This window comes from Pelophylax lessonae, assembly GCF_965119305.1.
Source record: "Pelophylax lessonae genome assembly, chromosome: 4".
Lineage (NCBI taxonomy): Eukaryota > Metazoa > Chordata > Amphibia > Anura > Ranidae > Pelophylax > Pelophylax lessonae.
In genome coordinates, this window is record NC_138771.1 from 98804358 (window position 1) to 98818618 (window position 14261).

Here is a 14261-nt window from a genome sequence, read left to right on the forward strand (position 1 = left end):
TCATCTGATTTTTGTCTGCGGAAATCTGTACTGACTGACGAACAATCGGCCGTTCTGTTGACGGCCAACAAATATTTTATAGCATGCGCACCAGATTTTGTTCGGCCGAAAAGTCGCAGTCGGTTGTCGGAAGCATCATACTAACAAGCCAACAATCGGCCGATCGGACGTTGGCCGAAAATTCACGGCCAACAATCGGTGCGTGTGTACGAGGCTTAAGTAAGTGAGAGTCGCTCTTATATAAACCAAAGTGACTAGTTGTCATTAATCTTGTCAGTAAAATAAAAGCATTCACATTACTATGACAAACAGGGCTGCACTGAAAGAAAAAAAGAGAAACCACAAACCTGCGCTGAAAAATCCAGTGCAATGGTTGGGTTTAAAAAAATAAAAAGTATTGAGACAAAATAGGATGTCAGTGTCAGGAAAGCCATGATTGTTGCGACACTATACAGTGTGAATCAAGCCCTTCACCAGGTACCCTTCAGTAGTTCCTTCAGGTCAAACCAGATTCTATAACCTAAAATTTAGGAATCCCTGTTGCTCGATTGTGTACAGAACACCAGACCTCATGTTTGCCATACACAGGGCAAAATTATAGTGACCAACCACTTAGCACTAGTAAAAAGATTGGAAACATGCAAACAATGTATATATTTATATGGCAGGGATGTTGAGAGATCGCCTAATCCTTATGATTTTTTTTTTGTTTTTGAAAACTGCCTAAAATTGCTAGAAAACTACTGTGTATTATTATTATTATACAGGATTTATATAGCGCCAACAGTTTGCTCAGGAACTGTATATACAGGTACATCTCATAAAATTAGAATATCATCAAAAAGTTATTTATTTCAGTAATTCAATTTAAAAGTGAAACTCATATATTTTATATGGATGCGTTACACACAGAGTGATACATTTCACGCATTTCTTTCTTTTAATTTTTATGATCATGGCTTACAGCTAGTGAAAACCCAAATTTCAGTATCTCATAAAATTAAATTATTGCATAAGACCAGTAAAAAAAAAAAAAAAAAATTTAATACAGAAATGTTGGTGTACTAAAAAGTATGTCCATGTACAGTATAGTATGCACTCAGTGCTTGTTCGGGGCTTCTTTTGCATGAATTACTGCATCAATGCGCCATGACATGGAGGCGATCAGCCTGTGGCACTGCTGAGGTGTTATGGAAGCCCTGGTTGCTTTGATAGCAGCCTTCAGCTCATCTGTGTTGTTGGGTCTGGTGTCTCTCCTCTTCCTCTTGACAATACCCCACAGATTCTCTATGGTGTTTAGGTCAGCCAAGTTTGCTGGCCAATCAAGCACAATGATACCATGATCATTAAACCAGGTATTGGTACTTTTGGCAGTGTGGGCAGGTGCCAAGTCCTGCTGGAAAATGAAATCAGCATCTCCAAAAAGCTGATCAGCATTGGGAAGAATGAAGTGCTCTAGAATTTCCTGCGCTGACTTTGGACTTGATAGCCGATTCCTCCTGTATTCAATTGTACTGTAACTGTATTGTCTTCCCCCCACACTGTAAATCGCTGCGCAAACTGTTGGCGCTATATAAATTCTGTATTATAATAATAATAATAATAATAATAATAAAAAAACACAGTGGACCAACACCAGCATATGACATGGCTCCTCAAATCCATAACACCTCAGTAGTACCACAGGCTGATCGCCTCCGTTCCATGCCACATTAATGCAGTAACACATGCAAAAGGAGCCCCAACCAAGTATTGGTATAGTATAGTGCATACTATACTGTACATGGACATACTTCTCAGTACACCAACATTTCCATTTACTTTTTTCTTTTTAATTGAGATTCTGAATTTTGGGTTTTCGCTAGCTGTGCGCCATAATCATCAAAATTAAAAGAAAAAAGTGTGATATTTAGCACTCTGTATGTAACGCTTCTATATAAAATATATTAGTTTGACTTTTTGAAAAAAAAAAAAAAAAAAAAGATTTACCTGTTCCAACTTGTTTGCAACCTGGGTGCCTGTATATGCATACATATGTATTTGCACATATTAAAGCACAACCATGAAAGTGTACACACACTATATTACCAAAAGTATCAGGACGCCTACCTTTTCACACACATGAACTTTAATGGCATCCCAGTCTTAGTCCATAGGGTTCAATATTTACGTGGCCCACCCTTTGCAGCTATAACAGCTTCAACTCTTCTGGGAAGGCTGTCCACAAGGTTTAGGAGTGTCTATGGGAATGTTTGGCCATTCTTCCAGAAGCGCATTTCTGAGACCAGGCACTGATGTTGGGACGAGAAAGCCTGGCTTGCAGTCTCCACTTTAATTCATCCTTAGGCCCCTTTCCCATTTAGATCCGCCTGTTCGTTTTTTTGGCGGATCTGAACAGTCCCCCCATGCATTCCTATGGGGCATCGGATGTCAGCGGAGACATGTCCACTGAGATCCGACCCGATCCGTCAAATCTGGACGGATGGAAACCCTATTTTCCATCCGTCCAGCGGATCGGATCGGATGAGAACGGAGCGATGGTCCGTTCCCATCCGATTTCCCCCATAGAGATGCATGGGGAACTGACAGCTGTGTCTCCACACACAGCACAGAAACAGAGCTGTCATCCTCCTGCTGCTCAGCGGGGGATCGGCGGCTCGATCCCCCGCTGAGAAAAACGGAATCCGTCCAATGGACAGATAGTGTGAAAGGGGCCTAACAGTGTTCTATCGGGTTGAGGGCAGAACTCTGTGCAGCCCAGTCAAGTTTCTCCACCCTAAACTTACTCATCCATGTCTTTATGGACTTGGTTTTTTGTACTGGTCAAATCATTTGGTGGAGGGGGGGATTATGGTGTGGAGTTGTTTTTTCAGGGTTGGGCTTGGCCCCCTAGTTCAAGTGAAGAGAACTCTTAAGGGCTCAGCAACACAAGACATTTTGGACAATTTCATGCTCCCAACTCTGTGGGAACAGTTTGGAGATGGCCCCTTCCTGTTCCAACATGACTGCGCACCAGTGCACAAAGTAAGGTCCATAAGGACATGGATGAGGGAGTTTAAGGGTTGGAGGAACTGGACTGGCCTGCACAGAGCCCTGACCTCATTTTGATAGAAAACCTTTGGGATGAATTAGAGTGGGGACTGTGAGCCAGGCCTTCTCGTGCAACATCAGTGCCTGACCTCACAAATGCGCTTCTGGAAGAACGGTCAAACATTCCCATAGACACACTCCTAAACCTTGAAGACAGCCTTCCCATAAGAGTTGAAGCTGTTATAGCTGCAAAGGGTGGGCCAACTCAATATTGAACCCTACGGACTAAGACTGGGATGCCATTTAATGCGCGCGTAAAAACAGGTGTCCCAATACTTTTGGCAATATAGTGTAATATATATATATATATATATATATATATATATATATATATATATATACACACACACACACATACATACATATATATATATACACACAGTACATATATACACACGCACATACACTGTATATCTTTACACTGGTTGTAAACCCTCCCATATACTACCTAGTGAATCGACTGGCTTCAGGTGATACACAGAGACAAAACAAATCCTACTACATAAGTTGTACCTGTTTATCTGAAGTCTTCTCTGAATCAATTTAAAGTCCAGAATTAATAAAGCTTGTCTGAGTTATCAGGGGAAAAAAAAAGGGGGGGGTGGAGAGCTGAAGTTACACACTGCAGAGCTCAGTGAGGAGAGCTGATTGGAGGAAAGGGACACACCCCCTGCCCACCCTTCACACAGCACACAGGAACAGAGCAGAAGCTGTCAATCTCAGGCTGTGTGCTGGAGATACCTTCTCGTCCCCTTTTTTCTCTTGCTGTCAGGAAAACTTCTCACAAGTGACTCAGAGGAATGAAGCAGAAGACAGAAATGACACTTAGGAGGAGATTTACTAAAGCTGGAGTGCGCAAAATATGGTGCAATGCTGAATAGAAGCCAATCAGCTTCCAGGTTTTATTGTGAAAGCTTAATCGAACAAGCTGAAGTTAAGAGCCAATCTGGCTTCCATGCACAGCTGCACCAGATTCTTTGTGCACCAGTTTTAATAAATCTACCCCTTGGTGCTCTGATTTAAGATAGTGATTCACCGAAATTTTGGCTGGCAAAAAATATCAGCCGAAAATATGGTTATCAGCGTTTTGCTGATAGAAAAAGAACCGATAATGGCAAAAAAAACTAACGCGATTTTGCCATGCTTATGGTGCATTTTTCATAGGTCATGTGACTGAAAAACCACATCAAAAACACAACACGAGTGCGTTTTTGATGCTTTCTTGCTGCATTTTCAATGCATTTTAACAGGGAAGTGAGGGTTAACTGACCAAAAATGCAGCAAGCAGGATTTTTAACACAAACCAGTACGAAGAAATACTTAGTATTTACAGGGATGCTTTTTTCTTGAGCTTTTCTTGTGCTAAAGCTGCCAATAATGGCCGACAATAAATTCATATTCATTGAAATCCATGATATGAATGAAAAAGTTGAATATAATACAATTATATTTCTTTTAAAAAACATACATTTCGGTTTCAGCCAAGTGCATCCTGAATTTCAGCACCACTAGTTTAAGACAAGTACACACTATGGAGGGATATGCTTTGTTCAAATTTCATGTCTGAGGTTAACAATCACTTTATTGATACTGAATGTTGGTAACAAACACAAAATAGTAAGCTTTGCTTCATCTATAAAAAAAAATAAAAAATAAAGTTGTCCCTGATAGGAGAAATGTTGACTGTTCAAGAACCTAGTCTACATTAACCAAGTTACTCAATGAGTGGGATGAACAAACTAAAGAAAATTAGAAGACAGCCATTGAACCTAGAAAGCCAAAAACATGAACAACAAAAACAATGCAAATCCTGGTACACTAGCTTTTATTTTGAAGGTATACATGTACTAGATTCCTGGATCTTTGAATCAGTGCTGGCCCACCTCAGCACTCCAGCTGTTATGGAACTACAAGTCCCATAGGGCAATGCAGCCACAGGTATGACCCCCAGACACATGATGGGATTCACACCAGTAGGACTGCATAAAGTTGCCCACTCCTGCTTTATATTCATATAATGCTACAGTGATCAGGAACATGGTTTACCCGCAACTGGAATTCAAAGAGGACCGGGGAAAACAAAGAGCCAAAAAGCACTGCAGATCTTTTTTCCTTTTACCTTTCTAAGTGAAATTTAGCCTTTAGGACCCATCAGAGCCCCACAGTTTATCTGCACACACTTCGAGCTGTGCTCATGTATGAGGAGGAAAAGAGGTCTTCGCCCTCCTTTACCGCACTGCGCATGGAAACCCGCATGTGTGCAGATGTGCCGCAGGTCTCTGCTGGGTCTTGAAGCCTGGCAGAGACCCCCAGAATATCTGTACATGAGTGCGCAACATCACATTTTATTTTTAACCACTTCAGCTCTGGAAGGTTTTACCCCATTAATGACCAGGCCATATTTTGCGATTCGGCACTGTGTTACTTTAACGAAAAAGTGCGCAGTCGTGTGACGCTGTACCCAAATACAATTGATGGGTTTTTTTTCCCCCACAAATAGAGCTTTCTTCTGGTGGTATTTGATCACCTCTGGGGTTTTTAGATTTTGCGCTATAAACAAAAAAAGAGCAACAATTTTGAAAAAAAAACACCATACTTTTTACTTTCTGATATAAAACATTCCCAATAAAAAATGTTTAAAAATCAAATTTATCAGTTTAGGCCAATTTGTATTTGGCTACATATTTTGGTAAAAAAAAAAAAATCCCAAAAAGCGTATTTTAATTGGATTGCGCAAAAGTTATAAACGTTTACAAACTACGGGATAGATTTTTGGAATTTTTATTTAGTTTTTAGTTATTATTAGTAATGGCGGCGATCAGCGTTTTTTAGCGGGACTGCGACATTGCGGCAGATCGGGCCCCTAACTGACATTTTTTACACTTTTTGGGGACCAGTGACATTAATACAGTAATCAGTGCTAAATATTATGCACTGTTACTGTATAAATGACATTGGCAGGGAAGGGGTTAACACTGGGGGTGATCAAAGGGGTTAATGTGTACCTTACTGTGTTTGCTTACTAACTGTGTGGGGGAAGGGTTCTGTGACAGGCACAGAGAGATGAAAGTTTAAGCTTAGCTGAAACTTCTGATCTTTCCCTGCCTGTCAGACAGAAGACTCGCCTACTTTGTTTACATAAGCAGGCGGGTCTTCTGTCAGTCTGACGATCGCGGGAGGCCGGCGGCAATCGCCGCCGCTCCTCCTGTGGCGCACCTCCCGCTGTTTCTAATGCCTTGTACACACGCAGCGATTATCGGCCGACCGATCGGCCGACTTTTGTCCAGAGTTGTGTTTTGTTGGTTGGAGTGTGCCTAGATTGCACACGAATTTTCTCGGCCAACAAAAATCTACTTCAGAAGTGATGTCATGTTCTGGTCTACTTTCTGTGTGTTTTTTCTTCTCTGAGCATGCCCAGTCTTACTCATCTGATTTTTGTCTACCGAAATCTGTACTGACTGAGGAACAATCGGCCGTTGTGTTGACGGCCAACAAAAATTTTATAGCCAGCACACCAGATTTTATTTGGCCGAAAAGTCGGAGTCGGTTGTCGAAAGCATCATACTAACAAGCCGAAAATCGGCCGATCGGACGTTGGCCGAAAATTCACGGACAACTATCGACGCGTGTGTACGGGGCATAAGACCTAGACACCTCACGCTGTGCCTAGACCTCGTCCATGAAATCACGTAGTACTATGTGATTTTGCGCAGCCGAGCCGCCCTGCCGCATTAATACTATGGTGGGCGGTTGGCAAGAGGTTAATAACAAACATGATCTACTTACCTGCTCTGTGTAATGGTTTTACACAGAGCAGTCTGGATCCTCCCCTTCTCGGGTCCCTGACCGGCGCCCCTGGCCCCTTCCTTCTCCAAGTGCAGATTGCAATAGAGATCCTGAGCTGCGGTTCTGCGTGTCCATTCACACACGCCCCGCCCCCTCTCTACTGCTTGCTCAGTGGCTGTACCCCCCAATGGCTCCTGCTGCTTTCTCAGCCAATGAGGAGTCACAGTTCCCGGAGAGCCGAGGCTCTTGTGCACATCCTGGATGGAGATGGGGCTCAGGTAAATATTGGGGGGGGGGGGCTGCTGAACAGAGAAGTTTTTTTTTACCTTTATGCACAGAATGCATGAAGGTAAAAAACCTTGAGCTTTTAGAGCCCATTCAGACTAGCGCGACACGACTTTGGGGGGGCGACCTGTGAAGTCGCGTGCACCGCGACTTGCAGAGACTTCACATAATGGAAGTCTATGCAAGTCGCCTCCAGGTCGCCCCGAAGTAGTACAGGACCCTTTTTCTAAGTCGGAGCGACTTGTGTCGCTCCTATTAGAACTGGTCCTGTGCTAATCAATGGACCGCGACCGAGCGCGACTTGTCAGGCTGACAAGTCGCGCTAATGTGAATAGGCTCTTAACCACTGAAGTGAACACTGAGCATTTTTAAGAAATGAAAAGCTTAGAACGATATACATTGGCTGGGTTATAAAGCCTAATGTCAAGCAAGGAAAAATAAAATGATATATATATATATATATATATATATATATATATATATATATATATATATATATATATATATATATATATATATATATACACACACACACACACACACGTATATAATATTTCCTGTAAATAAGCGTCAGCAGACGACCTCTGCGATAAGCATGCGTTAGACACAATCATTACAAAAAAAGTGCATGGGACTAGTGGTACACAGAGCTGTTAGCACATGTGCTCCTCATTTAATGTACCTTATATGACCTTGACACTGCTATAATCATTCACAGTTTTCCTGAAAACCAGCTACCAAAACAGAGTGAACAGATGTCTACTGCACGTCACACAATAAACATTATACTATATGCAAATGTTTATGATAAAACGCGGTGAAGATGATGGATTACCCTATAACATGAATAGAAATAAAACGACACTCAACTAAAGCAGATTACATTTATTAATTATTCAATGGGTGTGGATGGGTGATCTGGTGTTAAGAGCCTTGCACTTGATTCTACAAGGTCACGGGATCAAGTCCTCCCATCACTACTAATCTCCTAACGTCACCCGTAACCATTTCAGTCCACACAAGAAGAAAGCCTAATGGGCAGTTCGGCTAAAATAACATTGAATAGGGGAAATTTCGGGGGCCATTAGTATAGTCTGCATTCTGTCTTACAGCAGTGATAAAGCACACACATCACAGGAGAAACCATTCTACATATAGAAAAATAACTGCATCATAAAAACAATCCCATACAGCATGCATCTGCAGCCAATGCATGAGATCTGCACTACGCATATGCATAATTTCATTTCTACTGCAATAAAAAAAATAGATCATTACTTCAGTAAGATGGACCCTGCTCATATACAGATCAAACATTATCATAATCAAATATTACAAGAGCAATTGTACTCAAATGCAAGCAATGAGAGAAGTATTATAGCAGATCACTAAATCTAATTGTTTATAAATAAGGAAACCTGTGCCATGTAGGAGGATACAAGAGGCTACAGGATCCATCTTTTTTTTTTAGATATTTTGACACCACAACAAAACAAACTGTCTCTGTCGGCAAAATTATAGGGGGAGAAAAAAAATGCCACTTCATTTATCCAGAGGCTGAATTAAAAATGTAGGGGAGGGGGTGGATGTGTACGAGACGTGTGTGTATAAAACCTCTATAACAGGTGTGATTTTTATCCATCAGTATTAGACACTCCTCCCACAATGCATCAGTCTAGTGACCTGATGCAAGGAAAAAAAAATCAGCCAGCCATTCAGCACATGAGACCGCATCTGACCACCTTTGTTATTCTAGTAAAAACATCTCATGCCAACGGAGACAACCCAGCCAACGCATTCACCATCTGCAGGGGTTGTTTTTTTTTTTTTTGTTTTTTTTTCCCCTAATCGGGGAGAGCAAAAAAAAAAAGAGCCATGTTATTAAAAATTAAGGAGATTGAAAAAAAAAAAACAATTAAAAGAAAAAGGATCTATAAACCAAATGTTTACAATAAAAAAATTAAAGATCTATTAAATAAACAATCTACAAAAAAAATAATAATGATCTATTGAAAAAATATCTAAACAAAGATCTATTTAGATATATATTCTCTATATATAAAAAAGTGGGGTGACTTGTACAATCACAGAGTGGCAGAGTGGGGTGATTTGTTCTCCATATCCTGCGATGGAAGCAGACTGGCAGGAGATGATGAACGCAGGCAGCGGTTGTTCTTGCCTGAAACTGCAAAATAAATATCTCACCTGCCCCTCCTCCATACATAAAAACACATCCAGTGGCAGCCAACTTCTCTATGCCCTGCATTTTGGGAGGGAGGGGGTGCATCAGGCTATACAGAATAATGAGGGTGGGGGGGTCAGATCTGTGGAGTGACCTGTGTGATAAGATGGTAGATGATCAGAAATGAGGGGGGTGAGATATGTGGGGGGGGGGCTAGAGATCTGGGGGAAGGGAGGGGTGAAATCTGTGTGGGGGAGGGGCTAGAGATCGATAGGGGAGGGGCTAGAGATTGGTAGGGGAGGGGTTAGAAATCTCTCGGGGGGAGGGGTTAGAGATCTCTGGGGGGAGGGGTTAGAGATCTCTGGGGGGGAGGGGTTAGAGATCTGTGGGGGGGAGGGGTTAGAGATCTGTGGGGGGGGGAATAGAGATCTGTGGGGGGGGGGAATAGAGATCTGTGGGGGGGGGAATAGAGATCTGTGGGGGGGGGGTTAGAGATCTCTGGGGGGGAGGGGGTAGAGATCTGTGGGGGGGGTTAGAGATCTCTGGGGGGAGGGGGTAGAGATCTGTGGGGGGGGAATAGAGATCTGTGGGGGGGATAGAGATCTCTGGGGGGGGATATAGAGATCTGTGGGGGGGGGGAAGAGATCTGTGGGGGGGGGGAAGAGATCTGTGGGGGGGGGGAAGAGATCTGTGGGGGGGGGGAAGAGATCTGTGGGGGGGGGAAGAGATCTGTGGGGGGGGGAGAGATCTGTGGGGGGGGGGGAGAGATCTGTGGGGGGGGGAGAGATCTGTGGGGGGGGAAGAGATCTGTGGGGGGGGGAAGAGATCTGTGGGGGGGGGAGAGATCTGTGGGGGGGGGAGAGATCTGTGGGGGGGGGGGAAGAGATCTGTGGGGGGGGAAGAGATCTGTGGGGGGGGGAAGAGATCTGTGGGGGGGGGAAGAGATCTGTGGGGGGGGGAAGAGATCTGTGGGGGGGGGGGAATAGAGATCTGTGGGGGAATAGAGATCTGTGGGGGGATAGAGATCTGTGGGGGGATAGAGATCTGGGGGGGGATAGAGATCTGTGGGGGGATAGAGATCTGTGGGGGGGGATAGAGATCTGAAGAGGGGGGAATAGAGATCTGAAGGGGGGAATAGAGATATGTGGGGGGGGGGTAGAGATCTGTGGGGGGGGTAGAGATCTGTGGGGGGGGTAGAGATCTGTGGGGGGGGGAATAGAGATCTGAAGGGGGGAATAGAGATCTGAAGGGGGAATAGAGATCTGAAGGGGGAATAGAGATCTGAAGGGGGAATAGAGATCTGTGGAGGGGGGGAATAGAGATCTGTGGGGGGGGGGGAATAGAGATCTGTGGGGGGGGGAATAGAGATCTGTGGGGGGGGAATAGAGATCTGTGGGGGGGGAATAGAGATCTGTGGGGGGGAATAGAGATCTGTGGGGGGGAATAGAGATCTGTGGGGGGGTGAGATCTGTGGGGGGGGAGATCTGTGGGGAGGGGAGAGATCTGTGGGGGGGAGAGATCTGTGGGGGGTGAGATCTGTGGGGGGGAATGAGATCTGTGGGGGGGAATGAGATCTGTGGGGGGGAATGAGATCTGTGGGGGGGAATGAGATCTGTGGGGGGGGATGAGAACTGTGGGGGGGGATGAGAACTGTGGGGGGGGATGAGAACTGTGGGGGGGGATGAGAACTGTGGGGGGGGGGATGAGATCTGTGGGGGTAAGATCTGTGGGGGGGTGGATCTGTGGGGGGGATGAGAACTGTGGGGGGGGATGAGAACTGTGGGGGGGGGGATGAGATCTGTGGGGGTAAGATCTGTGGGGGGGTGGATCTGTGGGGGGGATAGAGATCTGTGGGGGGGGATGAGATCTTTGGGGTGACCTGTGTGATAAGAAGAAGAATGAATGACAGGCTGGCATGGTGCTGCTGCTTCTTACCAGATGGAGTTCTTGATCTTCTGTTGCAGTGCACTGGCCTCCGTCCCTTGCAGTCCTGTCACCAGGGCGGGCAGACTCCCCGGGGCTGCAGAGGGGGGCAGCTGCTCAGGCCGCTGTTTTTTCGGGGTCGGTGGCTGCTGCTGCTCCTCTGCCATGATGATTGCTGATGCTGGGCTCGGTGTGTGAGAGAGACAGAGAGGAGGGAGGAGGGTGGAAGCAGGAGGACGGAAGGAGCTGTGCACGCTAGGCCTTTACCCCGACCTCGAGTAGATGGCCTTCCCGTGCTGAGGGGACATGACGGGGGCAGCTCGGGAGAAGGAGAGGCGGAGGGGGGGTGGGGGTGCAGCTACAGCCGTGGGGACGCGTGGAGAGGGGTGAGGGGCATGGTAAGGTTAGAGGGCGAGGAGGAGGGGGGGTTAGCTGCAAGTCATAGGATGCGGGATGCTGGAAATGGGAGCCGAAGAAGGGGGCATGAAGGAGGAGAAGAAGGCAGATGTGCCCCCCTCACAGCTGCACTCCGCCTAAATCCAACACCTGGTCCCACTGCAGCCGCCTGCAGCCCTCACGGCGCTCACTGGAGAGGAGCGGAGGCTGCACCCGGCACTGCGCAGGCGCACCGCTCCTAACAACAACTACTACACACATCAGGCTGCCTCCTCCACAACAACAGTGTTCACACTGAGATCCCCTCACAGACCAGTCACAGCTTATACTGGGATGTCTTCACCAGTCACAGCTAATACTGGGATGTCTTCACCAGTCACAGCTCATACTGGGATGTCTTCACCAGTCACAGCTCATACTGGGATGTCTTCACCAGTCACAGCTCATACTGGGATGTCTTCACCAGTGACAACTTATACTGGGATGTCTTCACCAGTCACAACTTATACTGGGATGTCTTCAGCAGTCACAACTTATACTGGGATGTCTTCACCAGTGACAACTTATACCGGGATGTCTTCACCAGTCACAACTTATACTGGGATGTCTTCACCAGTCACAGCTCATACTGGGATGTCTTCACCAGTGACAACTTATACTGGGATGTCTTCACCAGTGACAACTTATACTGGGATGTCTTCACCAGTCACAGCTTATACTGGGATGTCTTCAGCAGTCACAATTTATACTGGGATGTCTTCACCAGTGACAACTTATACTGGGATGTCTTCACCAGTGACAACTTATACTGGGATGTCTTCACCAGTCACAGCTCATACTGGGATGTCTTCACCAGTGACAACTTATACTGGGATGTCTTCACCAGTCACAACTTATACTGGGATGTCTTCACCAGTCACAGCTTGTACTGGGATGCATTCACCAGTCACAGCTCATACTGGGATGTCTTCAGCAGTCACAGCTTATACTGGGATGCATTCACCAGTCACAGCTTATACTGGGATGTATTCACCAGTCACAGCTTATACTGGGATGTCTTCACCAGTCACAGCTCATACTGGGATGTTTTTACCAGTCGCAGCTTATACTGGGATGTCTTCACCAGTCACAGCTTATACTGGGATGCATTCACCAGTCACAGCTTGTACTGGGATGCATTCACCAGTCACAGCTTGTACTGGGATGTCTTTACCAGTCACAGCTCATACTGGGACGTCTTTACCAGTCACAGCTCATACTGGGATGTTTTTACTAGTCACAGCTTATACTGGGATGTCTTCACCAGTCACAGCTTGTACTGGGATGTCTTTACCAGTCACAGCTTGTACTGGGATGTCTTTACCAGTCACAGCTCATACTGGGATGTCTTTACCAGTCACAGCTTATACTGGGATGTCTTCACCAGTCACATACCCAAACGAAATTTACGTCCTTTTTTTCCCACAAATAGAGCTTTCTTTTGGTGGTATTTTATCACCCGTGCGATTTTTACTTTTTGCGCTATAAACAAAAAAAGAGCGTTTATTTTGAAAAAATAACAATATTTTTAACATTTTCTTATATGAAATTCCCCCCAAAAAAAATGTAAAAATCAATTTTTTTTTAATTTTTGGCCAATTTGTTTTCTGCTACCTATGTTTGGTAAAAAAAAATCACAATAAGCGTATTTTGATTGGTTTGCGCAAAAGTTATTGCATTTACTAACAAAGGGAAAGATTTCTGTCATTTTTGGTGGTTTTTTTTAACGCATAATGGCGGCGATCTGCGATTTTTTTTTGCGGGACTGCGACATTGCGGCGGACAGATCGCACCCTTGACTGACATTTTTGACACTTTTGGGGGTACCAGTGACATTACTACAGCAATCAGTGCTATAAATATGCACTGTTACTGTAAAAATTACACTGGCAGGGAAGGGGTTAATTTTATTGGAGAGGGAGGGGTTAATGTATGCCTGGTGCTTACTAACGTGTGTGGGGGAAGGTGACTGTGTGACACAAGGACAGATCGAGGGTTCAACTATGCTGAACCCTGCAATCTGACCCTGCCTGTCACTTAGGAGATCCGCCCGCTTGTGTTTACACAAGCAGGCGGATCCCCACACTCGATTCCCAGACGATCGGGGAAGAGCAGCTGCGATCGCCGCTGTTCCTCCCCTGGCCCGACTCCCGATGTGACTGAATACAGCGGGAGCGAGCCTCCGGTGGCGCGCACGAAAGGGGAGTGTCTGGCGACGTAGGTCTACGTCGCCAGCCAATAACGAACCACTTTGCCGCAGTAGGCTCAACGTGAGTAGACGGCAAGTGGTTAATGACCAGGCCATTTTTTGCGATACGGCACTGCGTTACTTTAACTAAAAATTGCGCAGTCGTGCAACGCTGTACCCAAATACAATTGATGTCCTTTTTTTCCCCACAAATAGAGCTTTCTTATGGTGGTATTTGATTTTGCGCTATAAACAAAAAAAGCGACAATTTAAAAAAAAAGCCATATTTTTTACTTTCTGCTATGAAATATTCCCAATAAAAAAATGTAAAAAAATCTAAATTTTTTTATCAGTTTAGGCCAAATCGTATTC

At 45.1% G+C, this 14261-nt stretch overlaps 1 protein-coding gene across 1 annotated transcript in view; it reads right to left on the reverse strand.

The window, feature by feature from the left end:
- Positions 1 to 11888, reverse strand: part of RFX7 (regulatory factor X7) — a 229830-nt gene extending 217942 nt beyond the window's left edge. The window contains exon 1 of the mRNA XM_082254929.1: positions 11279 to 11888. Coding sequence (XP_082111055.1) covers positions 11279 to 11433 — 155 coding nt within the window. The 5' untranslated portion in view covers positions 11434 to 11888. The remainder of the gene's footprint in view (positions 1 to 11278) is intronic.
- Positions 11889 to 14261: the final 2373 nt, after the last annotated feature.